This window comes from Maniola jurtina, chromosome 4 (assembly GCF_905333055.1).
Source record: "Maniola jurtina chromosome 4, ilManJurt1.1, whole genome shotgun sequence".
In the NCBI taxonomy this organism is placed as follows: domain Eukaryota; kingdom Metazoa; phylum Arthropoda; class Insecta; order Lepidoptera; family Nymphalidae; genus Maniola; species Maniola jurtina.
The window spans coordinates 16,315,455-16,342,467 of record NC_060032.1 but is presented as its reverse complement, the minus strand read 5'-3'; the positions used below and the strand labels follow the sequence as shown (position 1 = coordinate 16,342,467).

The 27,013-nt window shown below is 38.8% G+C and overlaps 1 protein-coding gene and 1 long non-coding RNA gene across 3 annotated transcripts in view; both read left to right on the top strand.

Moving 5' to 3' along the window:
- The first annotated feature begins 4,479 nt into the window (after positions 1-4,479).
- Positions 4,480-27,013, top strand: part of LOC123864257 (protein crumbs) — a 58,117-nt gene continuing 35,583 nt past the window's right edge. For both annotated transcript variants that reach the window (XM_045904551.1, XM_045904550.1), the window contains exons 1-2: positions 4,480-4,737; positions 24,069-24,230. In XM_045904551.1, the coding sequence (XP_045760507.1) occupies positions 4,686-4,737; positions 24,069-24,230 (214 nt within the window). In that variant the 5' untranslated portion in view covers positions 4,480-4,685. The remainder of the gene's footprint in view (positions 4,738-24,068; positions 24,231-27,013) is intronic.
- LOC123864277 lies at positions 5,666-22,936 on the top strand. The gene is made up of 3 exons (XR_006795743.1): positions 5,666-5,755; positions 17,222-17,229; positions 22,923-22,936. It is a non-coding gene; the product is annotated as an uncharacterized LOC123864277 (long non-coding RNA).

Below are 27,013 nucleotides of genomic sequence, written 5' to 3'. Positions count from 1 at the left end.
TTTTTCCACGTTTTACTTTAGAGACTTTTTTGAAAGAAAAACCGTCAACAGACTGGCTTGTAGAAAAGAAGTAAATAGCTTCTTGTGAAGCTGTGAATGCTATTACTCTAACTTGAAAAGGAATCTCACTTAAATCCTTGCAGGGAGATCTCTCAACGAGCAACGAGATGAAAGTACTCCTATCGAAAGTAAAACTTGGCTTTCGAAAGTAAAAATTGGCTACCGAAAGTAAAACTTGGCTACCGAAAGTAAAACTTGGCTACCGAAAGTAAAACTTGGCTACCGAAAGTAAAACTTGGCTACCGAAAGTAAAACTTGGCTACCGAAAGTAAAACTTGGCTACCGAAAGTAAAACTTGGCTACCGAAAGTAAACATGGCTACCGAAAGTGAAACTTGGCCGCAGAAAGTAAGACCTGGCTGTTGGCTGCAGAAAGTAAGACCTGGCTGCAGAAAGTAAGACCTGGCTGCAGAAAGTAAGACCTGGCTGCAGAAAGTAAGACCTGGCTGCAGAAAGTAAGACTTGGCTGCAGAAAGTAAGACTTGGCTGCAGAAAATAAGACTTGGCCGCAGAAAGTAAGACTTGGCTACTGTCTTCACTTCGGCATCTATGTAATTCCGAAAACAGTTCACGATTGAATTTAGGTAATACAGGATCATCAGTTAAATAACAGTTTTCTATTCCATTCCTATTCCTTACTATGTAAGCTACATAACCAGGCAGGCATACTAACACCAACTGAACTCAAGATATTATGTAAAACGTCAGTCTAGTCGGCTTAGTGAAAATTCTTACGGTACGTCCGGTCCACCTGACTAACAATGAACGGCACAAAGCTAAATCATGGCTATAATTAGAAGTGCCACTTGAACTTTCTACTTACATTATGATTGGACCGACAATCTACAGGTAGAATGATAAAATTGACTCGATTGAAAGCTTGTTGGCAAAAGTACGTAACATACATGCTGCCTACAAGCACTACTTTTTTTCTAAAATGACAAAAGCATTATCAAAATCATAAGGATGTCTAACTGGTAATAATGATTATTACGTTTCCTCCAAGTGCCCGATTCTGCCTACATTACACTACCTATTTGTATGTACTCATACACTGTGCCACTGGCTTGTATATTATACGAGACAGGTCAAGGCCATAAGTTTTACTTACTGTGCTCACAATCATTCAAATAATGTGATTTAAACTACAAGTTACAACACGTACCGACTTCATGAACACTAACTTTTAGTAAAAATAAAAGAACAGTCATACCATACAGCATAAACGCTTAACAGCGCTTATGTCACCCCAAATAGGCAACGATGCGGCGGCGTATAGATGGTACCCATTGGCTGCAACCCTGCACCGTTAACGCGCCACGATGAGGTGCATCGCAGTGACGTGCTCAGCATCAGGCCACAGAGCAAAGCATCAGTGGTGACTCTCGTAGGCGATGACGTTTGCACTTCACGAACTCACCAAAAATTCCGAGAAAAGAAAGATAAGCACAATATTATTGTTTGACTACAAGTAGCCCCCGGTCGATTCATAAGGTACGTCTGCCTCTATTATGAGGATCTATATTCATATTACATACCAATCCTATAACCACATGAAAATCAATTTCACAAGAAACTCAAAGTCAACGTCATAAAATAATTCGATTTTACATTCGAATTGCGATCGCCATGCTTTATGCAAAACAGAGTTTGAGCACACTGAAAGTGTTTAGCAACCGATTCTGACGTAAATGATAATAATGTGCCAATAAAAATAATTTATAGGTACCCCACACGTACCCCTGTTGTCTGTATGACTGCAGCGGGGATATCACCGACGACGCGAAAAATATAACCTTAAAGCTCTATAGTACCTTACACTGACTGACCCTTGTACAAATAAAAACACTAATAGCGTCAAAGCTTGTTTCTTAAAAACTACTGGCTGAGATTCGCGGGTAGTCTGAGAACTATTATTACCATCCGATATACTAGATTTTTTTAACTTATTGAATTACTTGTTAACTTATTCGTACCGGTAGCACTTTTATGGTCATAATTTCCGCATAGCAAATAGGTCTGAAAGGCACTAACACACTAAGTATGTTTTCTAGAATTAAACTGCTAATTCAAATTGCGGATATCTCGGCGAGATGCAACGTGATAAGTGGATGGTTGAGCGGGCTTTTACCTAGTTCGATAAAAAGTTGACTAAATCAATTGGTTGCAATTTTAGCATTAGTATTTACCGCCTTTATTTCATCAGTTACATATATACAACACTTGTATTTTTGTTACGAAAACTATAAATAAAACAATACACACAAATATCACATTTACCAAAAATTAAAACTCGTTGAGCCAGTTACCTTGCCTTACCCAAAACTAGAACAGATTATGGCAGAGAACCCCTTACCTATGAAGGAGCTAAACTGTACAACAAAATACCTGCACACATGAAAAAATGTACACTCATTCAATCCATAGAAAACTGAATTAGCGGCTCACATTATGAGTAATCCGAATTACTTCAACAAATGCACTGATTGAGTACTTAATTAAATGGCGAATATTGTAAACTTTATTTTCTCATGTAAATGACTTTTTCTATGAGAATTAAACGTCTTTAAACCTAAACCTTTATTTGACGGTCAGATATGCCACAAATTATAGTTATATTTTTAGCTTCAGCTATCACTCAAACCATTCACTCTATCCGCGAGCGTATAATGACCACCTATCATAACCCGCGTGCCCTAATACTAATTTCATAACCTCAAACAGGGTGTTAGCAATATTAACCTTTCACGGTCATCTCATCAGTAGAGGTTACAAACACGATCAACCTCATTACACTATGCATCAATATCATTAAAAACGGGATTAAAATTTGAAATGGAATAATGGATGGATCATACCTCAGTTATTACGCGTAGAAGTTGAGGGTAGGTTGCCATCGGGCGTAGAAACCATGCACGCTGCAGATGAATGTACCTCCGGTTCAAAACTCTTCTAAGGACCTTCCGGGCCCCAGAAGTGGACGATCTTCATTGTCGCTTGATTTTTACACGGTGATTCGTTTCTTTCTTGCAGAGGAACAAAGTAGCCGGCATGTATTTGCCGAATCGTTAATTGGCGCGATTATGCATCATAACTTTCTTTATTAATCCCACTTCTGAGATGAAACAGTGGGTTTAAATAAAAAGAGCAAATCAGTATAATCGCACTAATTTATTTTATCACTTCACTCAACACACTAAATATTACTTTAATATATTTGTTACTAATTATACAATTTACACTTATTTACACAAACCGGCAGTATTTCGGCTTATAATGCGTACGATACAATAATAACACTAAAAATGAGCTCGCATGGCTTTATATGGCGTTATCCCCACCGAAGGCATTCGGTAGTAGTGGCTGTCATGGCGGTATTTGGCTATGATTGGCTGTCATGGCAGTAATTGGCTATGATTGGCTGTCATGGCGGTAACTGGCTATGATTGGCTGTCATGGCAGTTAGCTCGGAGCGGCTGGTTTGAATGGCACGTTGCAACTGGCTGTGGCGGCGAGGCGTAACACTATATTTTATCGAGTATTTATTCGTCCAAGATTTTATATTATTCTTATTTACTAACAGCTTAAACTCAGTTTTATTAGGTACTTATTTAAATTGGTCATCAGAAAATAAAACGAGGAGAAAGCGCGGCGCATCTGAGTCTGATCGCCGCCTTCGCGCTATTTGAGCTATTATTTCCAGAGACTCGTCCAGTAAACGTTAGGATAGGGCTTTTTTGAATCAAATGGGATCTCGCGCACTTTAATACAAACTCTCCAGTTTTTTTTAAACTACCGCAGAAGACTAAGTTCAAGAATCGAGACACTCGACCATCTATTGACTTAATTACTCCGTTTAGGTGTCTATTGACAAAACCAAAATCGGGATAATAAGAATTATTATTTCTGCATCCATGACAAATTCATATCATATTGTTGCATAATGTATTGAAGCAGGCGTTACTTGATATACAAAGAATCAAAAGCTTAATTTGGTATAAACCGCTACATAAGGCAAATTCTATGGATTATGGTACAAGCAGCATGCGATATGCACCACCCGGACCCCTACTGCTAAGCATATAGGAAAAGCCAGCCACCGAGTAAGCCCTAAGTACCACCATGCGACACCACTCAAATCCACCAGAACACACTCGACGCACATTTCGATCCGACACCGGAGCATCCTCAGGAGATGTAGATTTTACACTGCACCAATAAATTGAAAAGTGTATTGTAAGGTTGTAAATCAATTGTCACGGGTAACTTTAGAAACGTGTCGAAAAATGAGAAAATAATCCTTTACTCTATGGAATCTGGTAACGCAGTCAGTCACACGTCACATGTGACAATGACAGTTCTCTAGAAAATTATTCTTTCTCTTTGCCACTTGCCAGTTTTTGACAGTTTCTGACGAGCCGTCATGGACGTTGGGTGGTAAACGGACATGCCTATATTTTTAAATACCTATTATTTTCGTGACATATTTTAATTTCTTTATAAGATTCGACTTAATTTAATTAAACTTGCCGTTCCAAATACAGTGAAACATGAATTATTAATGTTCTAGTGTTGATTTAAGTTGAATGTTTTAGTATTGTGTGTTTTGTTGATTATTTCAACATAATGAAGGTGGATGTGAACGTTTGGAGGCGACGCGCAGCGTTGAATTTCTCAGGTATACCTAGTATATTTTTTTATAGCGCTAAGTAATGCTGCTGCTTAGTATCGTTATTATTTTTAATGCTAAATTACCAAATAAAGTTATTTTCATTGCCTTGGACTGTACATTTGGAACACTTTAACAGCTAGTTGTCGTGAAAGGATCTTTACGTTCAAACTAGCGCAGAGAAATCTATGTTAGAATACCAAAAGCATTACACATAATTTAGACAGCGTTACAAAAATAATTCGTATGTGAATATTTACAGTATTTTCACTTATTGTGATTTTGATTTTTGACTTTTGTTTGACATTTTACTGTTGTTAAATAAACTGATGGAAATTGGAAACTATAATAGAGAGAGAGCCAGCGCGTGCCAAACCTTCCTTATTTTATAAAAGCTGTAAGTTTCTCTGCGTATTGTCCATAACACTGGGAGGGAAGTTAGTTTAAGGGTGTCTGGCAGGGAGTTGCTACGATACCTACTAAGTATCTGGCAATGCATGACATGATTTCTAATACTATTCTGAAGAAAATGTAAAAAAATAGACTTTATGCTTTGACGTAAGTTTTTTATATGTTACCACCTATATGTTATCTCCCAATGCCACCATGATCCAAACTTCATAGTCACTGATCGTTCCTCCCTGTGTTGGGGACAATACTACATGTTGGCTTTTAGTCCATAACTTATAAGCAAGGAATATACTACTCTCTTAATAGGAGTGCCTACGCTAACCTCAACTTGCCGGGATGTTATTGACATTATCTAACACCTTATTCAGATCAGCATAAGAAATCTGGCACACACTTGGCCAGCATGGTAGACTATGGCCTAAAATCTTCTCATTCTGGGAGAAGAACAATGCTCAGTATTGGGCCTGCGATACTTGAATTAATGATGATGAACCATACTGCACGCGAGAAATATTGGTATTGCTTCTGAGCAAATTCTGAGTGCAACTAAAATTTAGACTATTTACATCTCTTTCTTACCAATGTAACATGAAAAGGACAGACAAGCCTAATTTAAGTTAGAACTTAGAACTTAAAACCTCAAATCTTGTGACTTTATCTATTAATACCTAGTTTAAATTATTATTAGTATGCACAAAATTTAGTGTCTTTAAACTTACAATTCATGTTTCGTCCTTTTTTGGCAATATCAAAAAGAAAAAGATGCATAAACTCTAAAAGTTTACAAAAAACAAGATAATCAACACCATTGGCTTCTTTATTTTTTATTAAGTTTAGGATTAGGACACTGTTGGCTTCAGTTGCTAATTTATTGATCTATGGTATGGTAACTATGATACAACAAAATAAAAACAATGACTAATTTAAAAGGGTGTGTAAACTGTATAAATTAATATTTATATTAATTGTTTCTCCATGCTTAACTACAGTTACTTGAGGCACAAGCGACTGCACACCTTGTGACAGCAATGATAAAGTTCAAAGCTGCTCGCACGTTTGCAGCTAGTGTTTATTTGACAGGTGGTCAGGTGTCCCTATTATACCTGTCCTGTAGGAAGAAGGGAGTGCATGCACGCGTGGTCGGTGACGCGCGACGGTGCGCCCTTCACCCTACGTTGGTGTTATTAGTTATACCTACCGACCAGGTATAACCACATATGTACATACATTCATAAGACTTCTTTGTAAACCTTTGACCGTGAAATATAATCTGGTTTCGTTGCACTGACATTGAAAAATAATATTTATGAAAAGTTAGTCCAGGGACAAATGTAGCGGAAATTCGTATTGCGAATTTTAAGTCACTAAATTTCACTCAAATACGCGAGATATCTAAAAAAATCCGCTTCTGTTCTGCGATATGTAAAAGTACATATAACAGATAGACTGAAACTCGCAAATCACTCGAACAGTGACAACGCGCGGAAGTATGGCGGCCAGTAACTTGTAATCCATGGAGCTGAATAGTTCAATTGTTCACCTGTTTTTCATATTTCTCTCATTCTAAGAGATGATCCATGCTCAGTAGTCGGTAGCAATAGGATGATGATGATGATGATGAATAGAGGAGTCCAACAAGGCAGTTACCACAGAGCTTACAGATATTTGGAGAGATAAAGAAAGAAAACGCTTATTTTATAAATTGTGCCACACATCGCATGACGTGTATAGCATCCACATTAAAGCCAAAATGATTCGAAAGAAGAAGCACCGGAGTAAACTGCGTCATGTGTGGTGCAACCCCAATATAGGTTCCAGGTCAGCATAATGCCGTATGACTTGGCACACAAGTGTATGTAGCGCTGATTTCCTATGTGTGGAGTTTAAAAAAATCCATAAATAACTTAAAGCCTAAAGAAACAATAGTACAATCGCAGCAGGACCTTGTAACTGTTGATTGGTATCGAGTTTTCTCTACGCTCCAATTCGATCCGCCTCGCGTCAACAATGTTAGCCATGTTATAACGCGGAAGACTAAAATTCAAAATTCAAAATTCAAAATATTTTTATTCAATTAGACTTTCGTACAAGTTCTTTTGAATCGTCAAAAGCATCTACCACTGGTTCGGAATGCCTTTCCTACCGAGAAGAACCAGCAAGAAACTCGGCGGTTGCTCTTTTCAAAGATTTAATATACAATACCTAATAAGACCTGAGCCTTTGTCATTCTGAGAGGATACCCGTGCTCAGTGGTGGCTCGGCGATGGAATGATTATGATGACGATGAGTAGAGGCAACCAACGAGGCAGTTACCATAGAGCTTATAGATTTAAGTATTTCCATTTGTCCGAGTTCAAAAAGATCCCATAAATAAGTTGAAGCCTCAAGAAACAATAGTACTATCGCAGCAGGACCTTGTAACTGTGGATAAGTATAGTATTCTGTTATATTATTCTGTGCTGTTGATTGGTATCGAGTTTTGTCTCCGCTCCGATTCGATCCGCCTCGTGTCAGCAATGTTAGCCACGCTACTCGCAAGTCGCAGCTACAGCGTGGCAGGCTATCAAATTGCGAGTCTGTTCCTGGGAATCGTGTCATTTCTGGTATCGTCAATTTACGACCTTGAATGTCTGGAAGTAATAATACGCACCTCTGACTTTTCGGTACCTTTGCTTTATGCTTCAGACATGGCTTCCTGTTGTCTGAAGCATACAGGCATTGAAGGAGCAGGACATTGTGAGGAAACCTGTATGCTTCAGAGTTCTCGATAAGATGTGTGAAGTCGCTAGATTGCGGTCATAGGTTCAGTTGCCCCATTTGTGACCGTAATTGTTCTCGCGTGTCGGTTCATTTAGTCATGGAAAAAGGTGATACCTGGTAGCCCTGGACAAAGCATGAATCGTCTTGTTAAGGTGGAAAGGCCTGGACAAGGAATTACGACCAAAATTAAGTACCATAATATTGATGAGCTCTGATCGTTTATTGGAATCAAACTAAACTCGGCAACTCCAACTCAAATCCAGTTAATAGTTACTTGGACTTGTTTAAAATTGAAATTATACTTATGTCTACACGTCCTATTATAGTAATTTATGTTTATTGCACCCTACCCGCTGCATAACGGTGTGGCAACTGACAGGATGATATCTTGTCAGTCAGGTATCACTAGTTACAGCTGTGAATAATATTAGCTCGTATTTAACAGTGGTCTTGAAAATTCTTCACCAGTAGAAAGCTACATTATTCCAGAGTAATATAGGCTAAATTGTATTTTCAAAAAAATTTGAGATCCCTATGAAAATTATGATAAGCTACTCGTGCGAAGCCGGGGCGGATCGTTAGTTATGTAATAATTCAATGGGCAGTTACCACTACATTGAGACTCGTCAATTTATAATGAGTTAAGCATCGTTAGCAACTTTACGTGATCAAATTTAGAAATGGGGAGATCCGTAGGAGAATCAGAGTAACATAGCTCAACGGGTTGCGAAGCTGAAGTGGCAATGAACAGGGCACATGGTTCTAAAAACCGAATGACGTTGTGAATGTGATCCCAATAAGCTAGAATGGAAAACTCCTCGCTAGGTGGATACACGACCACAAGCGACAGGGATCCGTTGGATTCAGGCGGCTGGTTACAGCATTACTGGCGATGTCCAGCTGTGGACGTCTATAGTTGATAATGATGATATTGATAAAACACTTTCTAGTCAGATTCCATCTGATTTTAGCCCATGGCTCACCCATAACAAAAACCGGCCAAGTGCGAGTCAGACTCGCGCACCGAGGGTTCCTTACTCGGGTTTTTTTTCCGACATTTTGCACGATAAATCAACAACTATTTATGCATTAAAAAATTCACAGTTTTCGGATTTTTCCTTTACTTTTGCTATAAGACCTACCTACCTGCCAAATTTCATGATTCTGTTCACGGGAAGTACCCTGTAGGTTTTCTTGATAGATACGAAAGACGAACAGACAGACAGACAACAAAGTGATACTACCTCAAAAGGAAAAATGGAACCTTTATGGGTTCCGTTTTACCTTTGAGGTACGGAATCCTATTTAGTGATTTCTACGAAGTCCAATTTCTATATGGACTTCGACTGTGTTGGTGTTTGCTGGCGCGCGTGCTCTGCCTTTTTGGAGTGTTTTTTGTTAAAAGTGGCCGGGTTTTGTGTTTTGCTGGTGTTTTTGGTGGTGGAACTGTCTGGGAAGCACTCTAAAATTGTGCCGCGCGTGTGTTGGCGAGCGCCGGCACGACGAAGTCCATTCTTATATAGTTTCTCTATAACTTGTAAAGAACTACAAACTTGACATTGGCTAATCTTTGTAAAGCCAGACGAGAGAGGAAAAAAAATTTTCTATATGGTGCTGCTGCCCCTAGCACCTTCTTAACAAACACTTAACAAACGGCCCAAGGTCTTATCTCGCTTTGCACAAACCATTAAACCTCGATAAGCTAATGACATGGTTGTCAGCCGGAACGCATTAAAACTAAGTTGAGGGGTATTTGGTTCCATTCTACCTTTGTAAAATAACCGCTTGAGTTGCCAAAGCCACGTTTTTATACCTGAATCGAAAAGGGCCAGCTTTTTGCCACATTTGCCATGGTTTAAGTAAGTACCTACATTTCAAAATATATAAGCTAACTACTATCAAAGAAAATCTTTTAAAGAGTTTACTTAAGTTAGGAAAGTATTAGCAAACCAAACTGCTGGCCGGACAAAATTCGTCGAACACATTTTCTGAAAATAGGACCCTTCAACATAGGTATAGATTATAGATTAATGATGGTGGTTGAGTTTTTGGAATTCGGAATATTCAATAGATTGACAATTATTATGTATGGGTAATAATCAGTAAACCTTCAGTAATCACTACCCAAATTATAATTATGCGAAAGTGTGTTTTGTTTTTTACCCGACTGCGGCAAAACCAGAAGGAAGGGTTATTGGTTTATCCTTTAATCACGCCGCAACGGATCAACGGATCGATTTAATTTTTGATAGTTAAAGCACATGAGTATATATTTTACTATTGGCCTCAGCCAATTATTCCGGGGATCTCAGGCACGCACTGCTACCTTTTCTCTTTGCGTTTTAAGCAATTATATATCACTAATTGCTTTAACGGTGAACGAAAATATCGTGAGGAAACCTGCGTGCCTGGAAGTTCTCCATATTATTCTCATGGGTGAGTGAAGGCTGGCAAGTCCCAATCCGCTCTTGGCCAGCGAGGTTAGGTTGAATGCTAAATTAAAAAAAAATTGTCACTTTAGTTATCTTAAACTTTATTATTTGATTAGCAATACAAACAATAGATCGAGGTCGATTGCTCCCATAACAGCTCGAACCTCGCCCGTGACTGAGTAGTGACGGTTAACGCCACGCTTTCTCACGGCGCGGGTCCATATTACACAAGACCCACTCATTGGCTCCACGCTACAAGACAATCCACTTGCGTAACATGTTTCAATTAACTAACTGCCTTCCCCTCCACCTAGTGAAGACAATTAAACATTTACGATTAAGAAGTGTGTCATATAAAAACTAATTTTTTTCTCTTTGGGATCTCTTTGGGGAGAGATTGGGTTATATGGGGTTTTTACACACTAAAACATTCTCGAAGCTCCGGGAACACTAAAGGACATGCGCCGATGCTTCTCTCACGCGACGCCCATTCGGCTCATCCTGGAGGATGTACTCCCCTGGCGTACCCACCTAACAAAATCAAAATCATTGATTCAATATACCTAGGTACTATTGTACGCCTTTTGATCATTTTGAATTGTTAGATTTGTAAGATGATAATATATAGTGGTGGATAAATAATTATACGTAAACTTTAAAGCTACGAGGGTTCCGAACGCGCCCATGTCCGAGAAGAGCCCACAATAGCACCGTAGGTCACTGTAGTTTGATATAGAGCACAAAATACATAGTTCTTCATTCAATTAGTACCTTTCTTTTTTTGTGGCAACACGACTGTGGTACGATGTACTCGTAGGTATGTAGTGTGTGTGACGATCGCAATCATCTTTGATTGGCATCTTTCTCTATTGGAATGTCACTAATTAGCTGAAATGTACAGTTGCAGCAGGCATTATCACCAATCCACCGCTGGCTCACTGCTAAACACAGATCTCTCTGAATGAGCAGGCGTAGGCCGTAGTCCACCACGCCAGACAAGTGCAGATTGGCCGATAATTTTATTGCTTTGTAAGTGGTAATTTTTTGAGCTATTAGATGACATCGCTTACGAAGACTACAAGCAAATAGAATAACTTTTCTTTGTGTAATTATACTTAGTTCTTGATTTGCTTTAGGTACTTTATCTTTATATTAACTTTCGTCTACTTCCAATGCAATTTAAAATATTATGTGCGCCTATTTTGCGCCCACTCTCAAAACGTTTCTTATTTTGGGCTCAAACTCCGAAGGGCAAAATTGGATTCTGCACTTGAGATTTTTTATCCTAATATGCTTCAGTTCAGTTCCAATTCTCGGCTTAAAATAAAAAAAAAGACGTTTATAAAAAGCTCAAGTGTACGTGACCATGTAGGTAGAGTTTGAGGCATATTTTTCTAATTAGTGGTTAGTTTTTCCCAAGATAGTTTTGAGTACAGAAATATGTAAAGAAGTACGTACTTATTTATGGGAATAGAGTAAATGCACATAGGAGTAATTATCCTTGGTTCAAAGATGTGAGATAATTGCTACTGACCACTTTCATACTATGCTATAGAAAGAGTATGAAAGCAAATCTTGTAAAATAAAGATGTATTGTAAGTCCTTGTCTGAGAGTGCAAATTTAGGTAAGTAGTCCAGTCATGTTATAAAGAGCTCCGTTGTAAATAATACAATAAGTAATTCTGCAAATGATTAAAATGACAATATTATAAAGTTGCGTGCAAGGGAACAATTACTCAGGTGCGTGCGCGCATCCCGCGGTGATCGTTTTAAATTTTGACGAGATTTATAGCAAGTTTATCTTTAACCTGTCTGCCGATAGTATGATTTTATAGTTGTCACGAAAGTTGAAAATGTGGGCGATCGTAGTGCAGGTCTGGCTGGTGTAACCGCCCACTTTTAAATTTTACGTCACTGTACCTTGTACTCTATACACAGACCACACTCTATATTAAGAGACGCTATATGGACAGTGTCAATAAGTGTGTTCTACCGGTAATGACGTATGGACGTGGACACTTACAGTTCATCATCAGCATCATCACCAGCCTGTGGAAGTCCACTGTTGGATAAAGGCCTTCCCTAAAGAACACCCGGTCCTCAGTCTTTCTTATCCAGCCACTTCCCGCCAGCCTCTTCAAATCGTCGGTCTATCGTGCTATAGGGCGTCCCACACTACGTTTGTTTATACGCGGGTCTCCACTCAAGGACTGCGGCTCGAACGGCTATCGCCTCTACGACAGGCATGGCCTGCCCATTGCCACTTCAGCTTGCTATACCTTGGTTCTCCTGCGCCAACTTACCGTTGGCATATAATTATTCCTCATCCACCCGTTTTCCGCCACGTTAGGTCCTTGGCTCACTGGTTCAATGAATCGTCGTGGTTCTCTGCGTTCATCGCTTTCATAACATAGAATTTAAACTTTTGTTCTAGTTTTAATTGGCTTGCTTCTCGTGTCAACAATGAAAATTCAAAACTTCATGAGCACGGAAGAGCCGAAAACTAGTCAGGCTTTAGAATATAACGCAGTCATAATATAAATACATCGACCAAAATTGAGTGTGAGAACAGTCGCTTCCTTATTCATAATTTTGTATAAATTAGACAGTGGTATATAGAAGATGGTATCGTGTATGATCTGTGGAGCAATTACCAAGTTTGTACGTCGCGTTGCGGTGCATTCACACGGTGTTGATGACTGAAATAACTTTTGTGAAGGAGACAACGGTTTTACATATTTTGTGCTTTATTTACTGTTATTTATAAATCTGAAATGTTAATTACACGTACAGTTAATTGGTTTTGTTATGCTCAAAAGTCTAGACTTTGGAAGACGTAAATTAACTGTGCTTGTTACATTTCTAAAGTTATTCATACCGTTGTACTGAGTAAGGGACTTTTTAACTGTTTTAAAATGCCACGTCTGAAGATAACACAACTTTATCAAACTTGCGAAGTCATATGTAATATGAGAATTATTCCATACCCATCCGATTCTCATAATATATTTTTCCTTGGGTGGTTATTAAAGGATTTTTCCAGTCAAGTGAGTAAAAATAGAGTAATTAAATTCCTGAAAGGCCGGCAACGCATTGGCGACCGCCAATGGCGCGGGCGCTGCAAATGTTCAGGGCGGCGGTAAACTGAACCAAGGGGTTTTCCCGACATTTTGCACGATAAATCAAAAACTATTATGCATAAAAATAAATAAAAACCTGTTTTAGAATATACAGGTAATGATACCCTACTTGGTATAGTTATCTTACTTTGATTTAAACACATTTTTTTTAAAATTGATATAACCACAAATTCACGGTTTTCGGATTTATTCCTTTACTTGTGCTATAAAAGTTACCTACCTGCCTTTCATGATTCTAGGTCAATGGGAAGTAGGTTTTCTTGACATACACGACAGACGGACAGACAGACCGACAGACAAAGTGATAAGGGTTCCTTTTTTCCTTTTGAGGTACGGAACCCTAAAAATAAGAACCAAGATCACTCAGTCCGGGGTGTCTTGGTGGTCTGCGTCGCATCGTAAATTGCACTATCATAATGTCTGTCGACCGCGCAGTCGGCATCGTTTGACACCGTTATACCTGGGTTATGCCCACGTTATACCACTGTTTATGCCATTAGCCCTAGCTTTCCACTTTACACATTCTCAAGAACACGTATTGCTTACGTCTGCGTGTGTCAAAACGTTAATGCCTACAACACTCGTATAGAAGTAAGCCAGTTTGCTAAACAAAAACAATAACAGCTGTCAAAACGGTTAAGCAGTTCCTGGAGATGTACCAGCAGAAGAAGGAGAAATTGACGCGACTAAAAAGTGCTATTACGGTTCATGAGTGACAGCGCGCTGACAGACAGAGGGATGGACCAATGTCCATCCCTCTGTCTGTCAGCGTCTGTCCAATGACAGACGGGCGAATTGCGGAGATTTGGGTTCTGTCCTTCCTTCCCTTCCTTCCTTCGGATACAGAATCCGTTGAAATGTTTTCAACCCAATTTGGTTTATCAAGGCTCCTCCGCGATGTTCACAATGGTCTTTTACTGAATGGTATTTTACCCATTAGGAAAACTAATGAGATGCTCTCTACTTTTTACCTATTTGTAAAAATAAATTCCACTGTTGCCGTCTTTCTAGGTGATCTAGATACCATAGTATAATGTGGTATATTGTGCAACAGCGATCTTCAGGTTGTCCGCACAGCGTTCAACCCGAAGCCATATAGCGGTACAAAACGTCGCCCGCAGCGAGTCGCCGCGCTGTGAGATCATTTAGTTTCTACGACCGCAAAGGCCGTTGTCTTGATTTATTGTTGCCATTCCACTTTAGCAATTAGTTTACCCGTTACCGTTAACTGGAAAAGCGTGTCTTTCATTAAATTCGGTATAAAGTGTGAATTTGAATGGTCCAAATATTTGAAAATCCGTAATCAAGACAGATATGTCTTAATCCTTTAGGCTTGGCTAAAAAAACTTTGGACTTAATGCGGAAGGGCCTGGGTAGGAAGAACAAAGAAGATAAAAGAATACAAAAGAATACCCGTTGTCATACATTCAGATTTCGGTTTCTGGGAACTATATCCTGGTAATGGTATGAAATATGAATGAACGGACTCCCTGAGTCATGGCTTACACCGTTTTGCGCGAGTTTGGGAAGGCAAGGCAAGGTGTGAGTCAGCTCGTGACGTCACTGAGCCGCTATGCGCACGCGCGTTGCTTCATAAACGCCGTTTACTACAAGACACCAAAGACTTGATAATTTTGAAACAGGTTTTCTTCAACGAGTCTTTGCATATAAAATTGTCATATAAATGTAATGAGTAATGAGGCAGGCAGTACATTAGTTTTGCTCTTCTCTCTACCACCTCTATTGTGTAGATTTATGAACATTTATGAATACCATAAGTGAACTAGGTAGGTAATTAGGTATAATGCTATTGTTTTTCTAAGGACGCGATGGGCGATGGATAAACCAAATGCGACTTGGTCAGCTATTTGGGTATTTTATGATGTGTGTGGATTCCCCGATCAGGCTTCTATCAGTTTTTAAACAAAACAATATGTTTTTTAGGAAAAAAAACTTGGGAATGTTGCATATAATTATTGTTATCTTTAAAGAAATTCTGAGATGTTATTTGTAACAAATGACAAATATAAGAGATTTAGAAGGGTCCGCACCTATTTACTTGTAAAAACACCTTATGTTGGTAGTACATCCACATAATATGCGCGCCTTATCGATATAATTAAAAAAAAGCAATGAGTTTTTTCCGGCTCTTCTCAGTAGAATTTACTTTCCGAACCGGCATTATCATATTTTTTTATTATAGTGTCAGTACTCAGTATGTTCAGAAAGGTCCAAAACAAACAAATAAAAGAAACTAATTTCAATACATTACAATGATGGCAAGAATGAGTGAACGGTGCTGTGCCGTTCTCTCGTTACTTTTATAGCAAAAATGTTGAAAATGAGTGACCGTTAACGAAGAAGTTTGAAAGTATAATGAACTTTAATATGGAGTATGGACTGTGGTATGGATTCTAACACTTCAAGATGAGCGGAAATAAGGCCATTGTTGATTTCGGGATTTCCTGTAGACCGAAATAGCTATATTACATAGCTTCTAGTTAACATTGTTTCATAATTTTGAGAAGTCCCCACAAAAAACAGAACAATAAAATTGATTTGGATACTTACCTTCTTAGATTTGGGACTGGGGTTTCTAGTATTAACTATAATGTAAACTCGTAAAGCTGTATAGGTAATCTATTACTTATAAGTTATAACACTAGTAATTAATAATTTAATATTATTAAAGAGGTAAAGCTTGAAATTCCTCTACTTAATTATAATCTTGGGAAGTAATAAATCCGACTCTAAAAATTCTTTATTTTTTTTAAATTCAGATATACAAGTTAGAGCTTGACTGCAATCTCACCTATTTTTAAGTGATGATGCAGTCTAAGATGGAAGCGGGCTAACCTGGAAGGGGTATGAGTTTTTATTAAACCCATACTCCTTCGGTTTCTACATGGCACCGTACCGGAATGCTAAATCGCTTGGCGGCACGGCTTTGCCGGTAGGATGGTAACTAGCCACGGCCGAAGCCTCCCACCAGACCAGACCAGTTTGGAAATTATAAAATTCCAAGCTCCGGTCGGAAAAAGAACCCGGGACCTCCCACTGATAAGACCACAGCGCTTACCACTGCGCCAGTTAGGGTTGCCAACCGTACTATAATATATAGTATTGTACTGTATTTTGGGTCTGCGTACTATATACTGTTGAAGAAACATACAGTACCTACGCAAAAATACTATATTGTGAACACCGAAATCTAACAAGCAAATCTTTTATTTTAAAAATTTATGAATGTGCATTTTCATTAACTTTTGACTGATGGAATAGCGTGTAGCGTATTACGTACTCCTAAATCCGAATGTATCTATCTTTATCGTTATGAAGTTGAAGTGGCGCGAAGAAAGAAACAAGTGTAGACATTGATAAAAATGAGCTTTTGATTTATTTATTTTGGACAAAAAAATTGTTAAAAATGCAAGAAGTTCAAATTAATATACTAATTTTTATAAAAATAAATAAGTACGAAATATATCTTTGTCTACTTTTTGCGTTTGCCATAAAATACTATATATTTTTTAGGTGTACTATATTTTTTTATACCTTAGTCTCAAAAATACTATATTTCACTGAAGAAATGTTGGCAACGCCAGTGCTCTTTCGCTGATAGATAGCTACATTATCTATGTATCACTACCCTAGCCTTTATAGCCTAGTAATCACTAGTCTGTAAAGTCGCGAAAAAATGAGATCCCACCAAAAACATTTCATGTAAAAAGGTAGGCCAAGACTCACAAGTTCATAATGTTTTCACTGTTAAAAAGTTATGAGATCTCTAATAGAGCCAAGCCCCTAGCTGAGCTTAGATTTGTGCTGGCCATGGGACCTATCCGAAGTCCAAAGTAATATAGCTATTAAATGTTCTTGACTGTAGTACATTTATAACAATAAATAACAAATCACTCTACTTACAAGCTCTGATTCTACAAACCCTATATCTTGGTAAAAAAACGACGGCTTGGCCGTTTAATGTTCGTAAAACTATTACATGACATAACATATTTTAAGGCCTTAAGGAATAGTTTGTTCGACAATTACTAATTTGTATTGTACTTCGTGATGGTCGCAAAAGCTATTCCAGGCTTAAATGTCATTTCAGATAAAAAATCCACGAACTGTAAACGGCCAAGCCGTACTTTTAAATATCAGCATTCTAGCGACAGAATTTACAGATTTGCTTTTCTCATAAGAGGCGTAGAGGGGGGGCAATTCCAATTTCTCAATTTTCCTGTAGTTTGTATGCAATTTCTAGTCTACATACCAAATTTCAGTCTTCTAGGACTTCGGGAAGTACCCTAGAATTACAGACTAGAAGTTTTGACTGTCAATAAATCTGAAACTATAAAAGCTAGACAATTGATACTCAATGCGTTTAATCAATCTGCCAAGGACATCTTATCCTGAAAATATCAGCATTCTAGCGACAGAATTTACAGATTCGCTTTTCTCATAAGAGGCGTAGAGGGGGGGAAATTCCAATTTCTCAATTTTCCTGTAGTTTGTATGCATATTCTAGTCTACATACCAAATTTCAGCTTTCTAGGACTTCGGGAAGTACCCTAGAATTACAGACTGTGAATAGTGATGATCATCAGTGAGGGACGAAAACGGCGTATTTTAGGTATCAATAAATCTGTAACCATAAAAGCTAGATATTTGATACTTAGTATATTTGGTAAATTTGCTGAGGACACCTTATACTGAAAATTTCAGCTTTCTAGCGTCATCCAGACCGAAGTTATGACGGGTCGAAAATACGGCGAAACACTTCGAGAAAAAGGTACGTAGCGCCCCGGCCGCCGTTTGGCTCGTCTTGGCGGGGGCACTGCCGTGCCCCCTGATTCGTCATTCATTCATCCTCCGGTCTCACCATCATCCCTGCTGTATGTCTTGCCAAGTCACCACACACGGTCCTGCGCTTTGTCGCCTATTTTCCGTCCTGTTTATCTATTACCCTTTAAAACATCTATCTTCCCTTTTGTTCGTGTTTGTTTGTTGTAATATCGTCGATTTCCTCAAAGTGAGGCCTGTTTCTCCAACAAATGCCGAATCAACAAAATTCTGCGAAACCAATTGCAAATTAATTCTTGTTTGTATTTATTTGATTAAGAGAGCTGTTCAGTTCAAGGTTGGTAAAACTTCCATTAAGTTTGTCATATGACTAAGTTTGATAGCTATGCAGCTGTTGTTAGTTATGCAGTATGCACTAAGTTACTAAGTTAAGTCTTGGTAGGTATATCATTATAGATATGTAGGTAATTGCATAAGAGCATAAGGTTTTAGGTATGTGTATTAAGTAGGTACATAATAATATATACCTGAAGTAGGTACATTTAGTTACGTACGTTTATGTTAAATACAAGGTAGATCTGTCTGACCTACATGGGACTTCCAAGGTAAGCAGACGTTTTTTATTTCAAAAGATTTATTATATCAAAAGGAAAAGTACCTCGATCTATTATATCTATCTTGCCTCGTGGATTTTTTACAAGAATATAACTTTAATAAAAATCGTAAGTAATTCGATGTTTAAAGAAACATCAGAAGAAGAATTCTTAGTTCAATTTGGTCTAGGCAAATGTTTTTTATAAAAAAATATCTAAATCTGAATTTAATTCAAGGTAGTCACACAAGATATGAAAAGTGATGACCGACGAGTTGACGATCTGTATTTACATAATAAGTTTTATTATCCAATTCAGGAAGCCTAAAAGCGTAACTCTTGGTACAAGACAGAATGACTAAAAAGCCATAAACTCTGGCACTACCTTGTAATTTAGCGGTTTGGAAACTTGTAGTCCGACATAGTCTAATAACCAGCACCGTTCGTCAGCCTGCCACTCCGCAACAGTTCACTAAGGTGTAAGGCCTGGTAATCGTCCATTGTTGTTGGATAACAATGGCGATGCATAGCTCTTATCTGTAGCCAGTGAAGGTCGGTTTTCAGTTACTTAGTCACAAAATATTTAGCATTAGCTTCTTATTTTGTGGTCTAGATCTCACATCTGTTGACAATGGTACTGATTCTGTCGGCAACTTTTTAGAGTATCCGCATCCTCCTCTTACTAATGTAATATGAAAAGCACAGTCACGGTTTGACAGTTTAAAAAAATTAATTTAGAGCTGTCAAACCTCGTGACTTTAGCTGCCAGTCGCGAGTTTGTAGCGTGCACTAAAAAGGTGTCTGGCAGGGGGTTGCCACGACTTCTGACATAACTAAGTAGGCATATGCCACAAACCTTGACTGCTGCCAGCTGCCGTTGTTCTTGGGCCGTTTCAAGAACTGTCAAGATTAATGTTAATAAATATTTTATAAATTACCTATCTACTAAAATAACGTGTTTCGGAGAAGATAATTAGTATGGATTAGTCCGAGTGCTATAACGATTCAGATTAGTACCTACACCTAGTAAGACTTCAATTTATTGGCTTTATTGTGACGAACAAGTATTATTTATTATGTAGGTATATCTACTTATTTACATAAATGTTTGTTAAAAAAATTGTTTTGTGACTTGTTAGATTTGTGTCTACAATACGGTTAGTAGATCTGCCTACATAATAGTACGCGCAAAACGAGTAGTCCACTCTGAAGACGAGGCGTATGACTGTTCATTGTACAAAAATCCGGCCAAGTGCGAGTCAGACTCGTGCACCGAGGGTTCCATACTCGGGTATTTTTTCCGACATTTTGCACGAAAAATCAAGAACTATTATGCTTAAAAATAAATAAAAATCTGTTTAGAAATGTACAGGTAAAGCCCTTTCATATGATACCCCATTTGGTATAGTTATCTTACTTTAAAAATACTAATTATTATTTGTTCATGAACTGCGCAGTTTGAATATTTGCGGGGCAAGCAGTATATTTTGCTGCGAATCCACGAGCAACAATTAGTATTTCCTTACAGAAACAAATAATAATGATTTAATTAATTTATGACCTGAGCAAGGCAGCGGCGGAAAAAGAAGCAGCTATGGCAGAACGTGACTTGTGCGTTTGTACGTGCCTTCGCGTGCCCACCGTGCCCACATTCTGAGCCACTGCCCGTGAATTGATGTTTCGTATGTCTGAGAACCGATACAACCGAATTCTCTTCGCAACTTTGGAGAGCAAACTGTAGAGACAGTCTGCCGTAGCCCGTATTGTCGGCAGAGTCTGCCAAGAAAATTGTTCAGCACATTTCATAGATCAGAAACTCTAAACTAAAAAGCTATCGCTTATGATCATGGGGGCTAACAAATTTACCGATTCAACCGATTTTGTTTCGCAACTTTGCAGTTGTAGAGAAAATTGTTGCGACTTAAAGCGGTTCAGCACATTTCATAGAAATGTCAACTAAAAAGCTATCGCTTATGATCAGGATTCAGGAGGGCTAAAAAATCAATGGGCTAGCAAAGAAGGTTTGATTATCACATTGTTTAGATAGTCGTTAATATTGTGATTGGCTGAATGTATGATATGTTGCGATGTATAGTGCAAATGTACATTTTATTTAACCAATCAGATGTGATAGCGATTGTGGTAGCTGTCAAACTTACGTGCTACGTATTAATTAGGTGTCGTTATTTAGCTGAAGAATGCACATAAACCAGAAACTAAGGGGGGAACAATTATATGGATAAATAAAGATTTACTCAACTAAGATAAAGTATAACGACGTTTTGTGTCATTGTTGCTACGTTTAGCCTAACGTAAGTAAAGTGTCTTATAAGACAATGGATTGAATTTTCGAGTGGTTTCGGAGAAGTATTATACAGATAAGTAATCAAATACGTACCGAAATACTGACTAAATGTACGTACTTTGTGCGAACTTTGTATCAGACTATGAATATAGTACGGCACCTAACTACCCCATTTTCACTATGACGTCAACCGGAAGAAAATACCTACCCCTTTTGTCCATAATCGGTTTTCCCAGCGATAAGGTCGCCCTTGTTCCGGTGAAAAAAATATTTTACCCCTCCAGATAGGCACACACAAACTCAAAAAAACTCTTGCTCTTTATTTATTATATTTGTATAGGTAGATTAGTATAAATCTATGGTCTTCAGTCTAGGGTTTTTGAAGTGACACTGCGTACAATCGCGCGACACGACACGTGTCGCTGCCGCGCGTCGTGGTCGTGCACCAAAAAGTCTACCTAAGTCCATAACTTGGCCCTCGTGTCCTTATGTATTTCTAATAGGTCATCAATTACATTCATACTAGGTATAGTGTAAGCACGTGCCTATATGTATAATATGATAATTATAGGTATGTAATAAAATAACTAACACTAATAAATAATAGAATTATGAAAGAGTTTAGTAATAGATATATCTAAACAGCATGGGAATCTAAACCTATATTTTATAGCTTTAGGCTTGGAAACTATTTCCAATATATCCCATATTAGGTACCTACATTATCTTCGATCGCGGTTTCGATTGCATACGAACGGTTAACCACACGAACGCAAAACTGTTTTCAGTCTAACTTGATTTGTATGTGTATGGTTTTACAGTCGTATTTTGAATGATGTTAACAAAGAAAGGTATTGAACGGTCATCGAGTAGGTAAGTACCTAGACTGCGTAATCGAAGCACTGTGCTGTGTGGCTTTTGTGATTGAATTTAGATTGTTTGTTTTCGGTTTTTGTGAGGCTATTTTGTTTATATAAACAATCGTAATATTGGTAATATTCTGTTAGCCTCTGCGTAATTATCACCTAGGTATCTATTGAACTGTATTCTAAAACGAATTTAAAACACAACTGCCCTGCCAACAAGAGTAAATTAAAAATTTATAACACCCCCGACAAGTAAAGGTTACAGTAACTAGAGCTGATAACTTTTAAACGGCTGAACCGATTTTCTTGGCTAAGAACACTCTCTATCAAGCCACATTTCAAACAAAAAAAAACTAAATTAAAATCGGTTCATTAGTTTAGGAGCTACGATGCCACAGACAGATACACACGTCAAACTTATAACACCCCTCTTTTTGGGTCGGGGGTTAAAAACTATCTAAAATGACGTTTTCACATTTGCCACTGCCACTTTGTGGACTTCTCGGTTTATGTATGATCTATTTTGTTGATACATAAACTGAGAAGTAAGTCAGTGTAAGTTTTGACTAAGTGAGGGGAAAATTGCCTGTAGATTTTTCCGTTACCCTTTTATTTTATTAACCCCCGACCCAAAAAGAGGGGTGTTATAAGTTTGACGTGTGTATCTGTGTGTCTGTGTATCTGTGTATCTGTCTGTGGCATCGTAGCGCTTAAACGAATGAACCGATTTTAGTTTAGTTTTTTTTGTTTGAAAGGTGGCTTGATCGAGAGTGTTCTTAGCTATAATCCAAAAAAAATGGTTCAGCCGTTTAAAAGTTATCAGCTCTTTTCTAGTTTTCTTGTAGAAAAGAAGGTTAGATAACCGTTAGGTTCATAATATTCAAGTGTCAATTGACAAATGTCAAGCTGTCAAGATGGGACGTTGCCTAGATATACATAATTATTTATTTGAAAATGATGTTATGGAAAACTCAGATACTTTGGATCGTAGGCACGGAATAGTCCAAGAAAATCGGTTCAGCCGTTTGAAAGTTATCAGCTCTTTTCTAGTTACTGTAACCTTCACTGGTCGGGGGTGTTGAAAATTTTTAATTTACACTTGTAGTAGTTTATGAAACGGTTGCATAGTAGATGATATTAAAACACGAGTGTGGGTTTAACATAATGAAGGAAATAAGAAGCAAAGTATAAAATATCACTTTTATAGAAAGCTATTGGAAGGCACGACAAACTTTCATGTCGTTTACAACAATACTATCTTGTATCACGAAATGCTCGTATGGTTCCCATATCGTGGCGCGGAGAGTTTCGCCGCCTTTCCCATCGCGCTTTCCACTCACTCTTTTGTAAATAAAAGCTTTCGCGGCTCGCTATTCGCTAACGAGCGAGCCTGGCTCCCGTGTCTAATCGATGGTAACTCAATTAACCGGGTTCTGGCTGAGCTCTACGTATGGCGGCGGCTTAATTCAATTGAACTCACTCTTCCGGCCAAAGAACTAGAAATTAATTGCTTACAATTTAAACTGTTGCATGCAAAAACGTAGCAGTCGGTACACACTCTGGTTGCAGTCAAACACATTTATCGTTACATACTGGCAGCTATAACAGGAAGGTAGTCTTATTTAGTACCTTATAGCTCATGCTCGCGACTTCGTCCGGGTGGATTTAGGTTTTTAAACTTTGATTTTGCGGGATAAAAAGTAGCCTAGTAGTCATAGCTTTATCGTAAACCTGTGCTAGTAGTAGTAGTCACTATTCAAGTCTTTTATTGTATCCATGTAAAAATCAGACCGCTTCGTTGCGGTATGACTGAAGGTCAAACCTACAAACATACACATTTTCGCATTTATAATAATAAATGGGTAGTGATTCTGTGGCACTACTATGACCCTACATAGTAACGGTATGAAGTATCCTGCACTCAATAAAATGGCAACATAGCAAGCTTCCCACTTAGTTCGAAGGTGGGAAAAGGAGATTAATGTTATATTTGAAATGTTATGCTTCAACAAGTGTCGTTCGTTGTTCCAGCTTGCCTGGCTCTACTGCTGGCGGCGGCTGCGGCGCAGGCGGCCGGCCCCCTCGGCCCCTCCGAGAGGCCCGAGGCCTACTTCAACGGCTCGTCCTACATCCGCCTCGCCAAGCCCTTCTCGCTCAAGCAGCTCGTCGGCCTTAGCTTCAGGACTTGTGTCGGTGAGTTAACACTGGACTATTTGCTGGAAACCTCACCATCAAAGTCGAACAGCGCGTGGATGTCATGTACCCCGCGACGCAAATTGGCGGACCTTATGGGTTTAGCCAAACATATTTATTTAAGCAATCAGTATTTAAGTAATAAGTAAAAAAAGCATCTTTTTTGAGTGCCAACACCATCGACAGCAAATGGAAGCGAAATAGCGAAAACCCAAAAAAAAACTCAGTCAGGTATTCTTGTTATCATAACCATTAACCACCTCTAGAGCTAAAAGAGCATTCATTTCTAAGCCTTTTGAAATTTAAAACAATCTTTTACATAGCAATTAGACTGTATCATCACTTACGATGATCACTTGTCATCAGCGGCCTTAGTCTAAGTTTCCGTTTGAGTACAAGCAGACGGAAAAGGCACAGCAAAATTTTCTGCCATTTCCCACGGAAGGGGAGAAAGGCTCAAGGCACAAGGGTAGATAAGTAATTTGTAGGCAGCCAAAAAGGCGCCCGGCCCTGGTAAACACACCAAGAGCAAGTACCGTGGGGCTTCTCCTGCGATTCGGCCCATGTAACTACAGGTTGGTGGGAGGTGGAGAGTTGTACCTTTATCGCCCATACTAAATGACAAAGTTTTTAATAGAAAATAAAATAAAAAGTCACATTAGGGCCTCGGGAAGTTTGGATCTAGCGCTAACGTTATTTCGTAACTCATCGATATTATTCGCGATAACAATATACCATCAATAAACAGTTCGTCAACACGAGTCACCAAATACGAATCTATAGCGTTGCAGTTTGTATTCATAACGCGGCCCGGACACCAAGATAATCACGGCCAAGGCGCTCCAAGTCCTCCCACGGAGCTGACCATTTACAGGCCAACCAAATCTGTTGGTGTTCGGACAGAGTAGCCTGTTATGCGTCGCGTTATTACGGACCGTTGTGCGATATTATGTTATTTGGAGAAACTATAAGATAGAGACAAACTGACAAACAGCCTCGTTCACAAATTCAAAGTTGCTCAGCGAGCTATGGATAGAGCTATGTTAGGAGTTTCCCTGAGCGATGAGATCCGAAATGAGGAGATCCGCAGGAGAACCAAGGTCACTGACATAGCCAAAACTATTACCAAGCTGGAGTGGCAGTGGGCGGGCCATGCCTGTCGTAGAGGCGATGGCCGTTGGAGCCGGAAAGTCCTTGAGTGTAGACAGCGTTTAAGCAAGCGTAGTGCGGGACGCCCTCCAGCACGATGGACCGACGACATAAAGCGGGTGGCGGGAAGTGGTTGGATGAGGAAGGCTGAGAATCGGGTGTGGTGGCGCTCTTTAAGGAAGGCCTATGGTCCAACAGTGAACGTCCACAGGCTGATGATGATTATGAGATAGAGAAAACAAAGCACTTCAGTTTTCATGCAATCCTGAACTTCGTTGGTAGAGACTTCGTTGGTGAGAGAAATGGAATATGTCAGTTGAATCGATGACAAAATGGTACCGCCGAAAGGTTTTCAATAAAACTCCGACTGGGGTTTGCACTGCATCTTTTTCCGCCCGCACATCAATGTGTATAATATCCGCCATTTTGATTTTTAAAGAATTTTATGTACCCAAGTGACACTTGCGTCATCAAGACGAATCTAGTGACTTATTATTTATCAAAATCGGTTGAGCCGTTGAGTAATTACGAGTGGACATAGGAATGGAAACATATTCATAATACATACCTACAGCTCAAAACTATAACCCTTTTTTGGGCTTCGCCGCAATCGGGTAAAATATGACAAAGGATAAAATGACAAAAAGAAGATATTGATGAAAATTTGCAATCCGTTAATGATTAAAAAAATTAAAAATGCGGAAGCAACTATCTTGCTTCATAAAAATGTTAATTAATCAAGCTGAAGGCTTTGGGTAAAAAGTAAAGTGATTGAACGGGCATAACGTAGCGGGGCGAAGGTAATAATCCCATACATTATGGCGAGCCGAATCTTGAATTCCTGACGCGTTGAAAAAGTAGTAAGGCAAGTGTGAGTTTGCGTTCGTTACTCTCTATTGAGGACTCGACCACTTTTTCCTGATATTGCAATAACCAGGCACCTGATGTTTTGTATGAAATAAGGCGGTTAATATTTACTTTTTGCGAATGAAAACATGTTTGGGAGAACAAGTATTTAATCTACAAAAATTTTCTTGATATTTTTCTCAAAGGTGTGTGAAGTCTGCCAATCTGCACTGGGCTAGCGTGGCAGATATAGCCCTTTTCATTCTGAGAGGTGACCTGTGCTTGTGTTAATCATGATGATGATGATCACCTTTTTAGAAATCTGTAGTTTATCGAATGTCAACACAACAAAGAAACTAATAGAATAATTGTAGAGAACTTTTCTAGTCTTGTACGGTACTTACATATTTAAAGCGTCAGAGTACATCAGTACTTGTACTCGAGAATACAAGATGAAATCTCATCTCAGTGGTTCCGCACTGAAAAATTTAAGAGCAGTCTTTTAGATGAACTTCGTGACTTGTTTATTAGTACCTTCTATCTAATGTTTAAACAAATCTCTCTTGAAGATGTTATAAATATTGATAGTGGTACCAGCATGTTTACGCCATCATCATCCTCATCGTCGACAAATAGACGTCCACTGCTGGACATAGGTTTCTTGCAGGGACTTCTACACGCGACGATCTTGCGCCGCTTGAATCAGGCGACTTTCTGCGACTCGTTTGATGTCATTTGTCTAGCTAGTGAGGGAGTTTTCCAACGCTGTGCTTTCCGGTGCGCGGTCG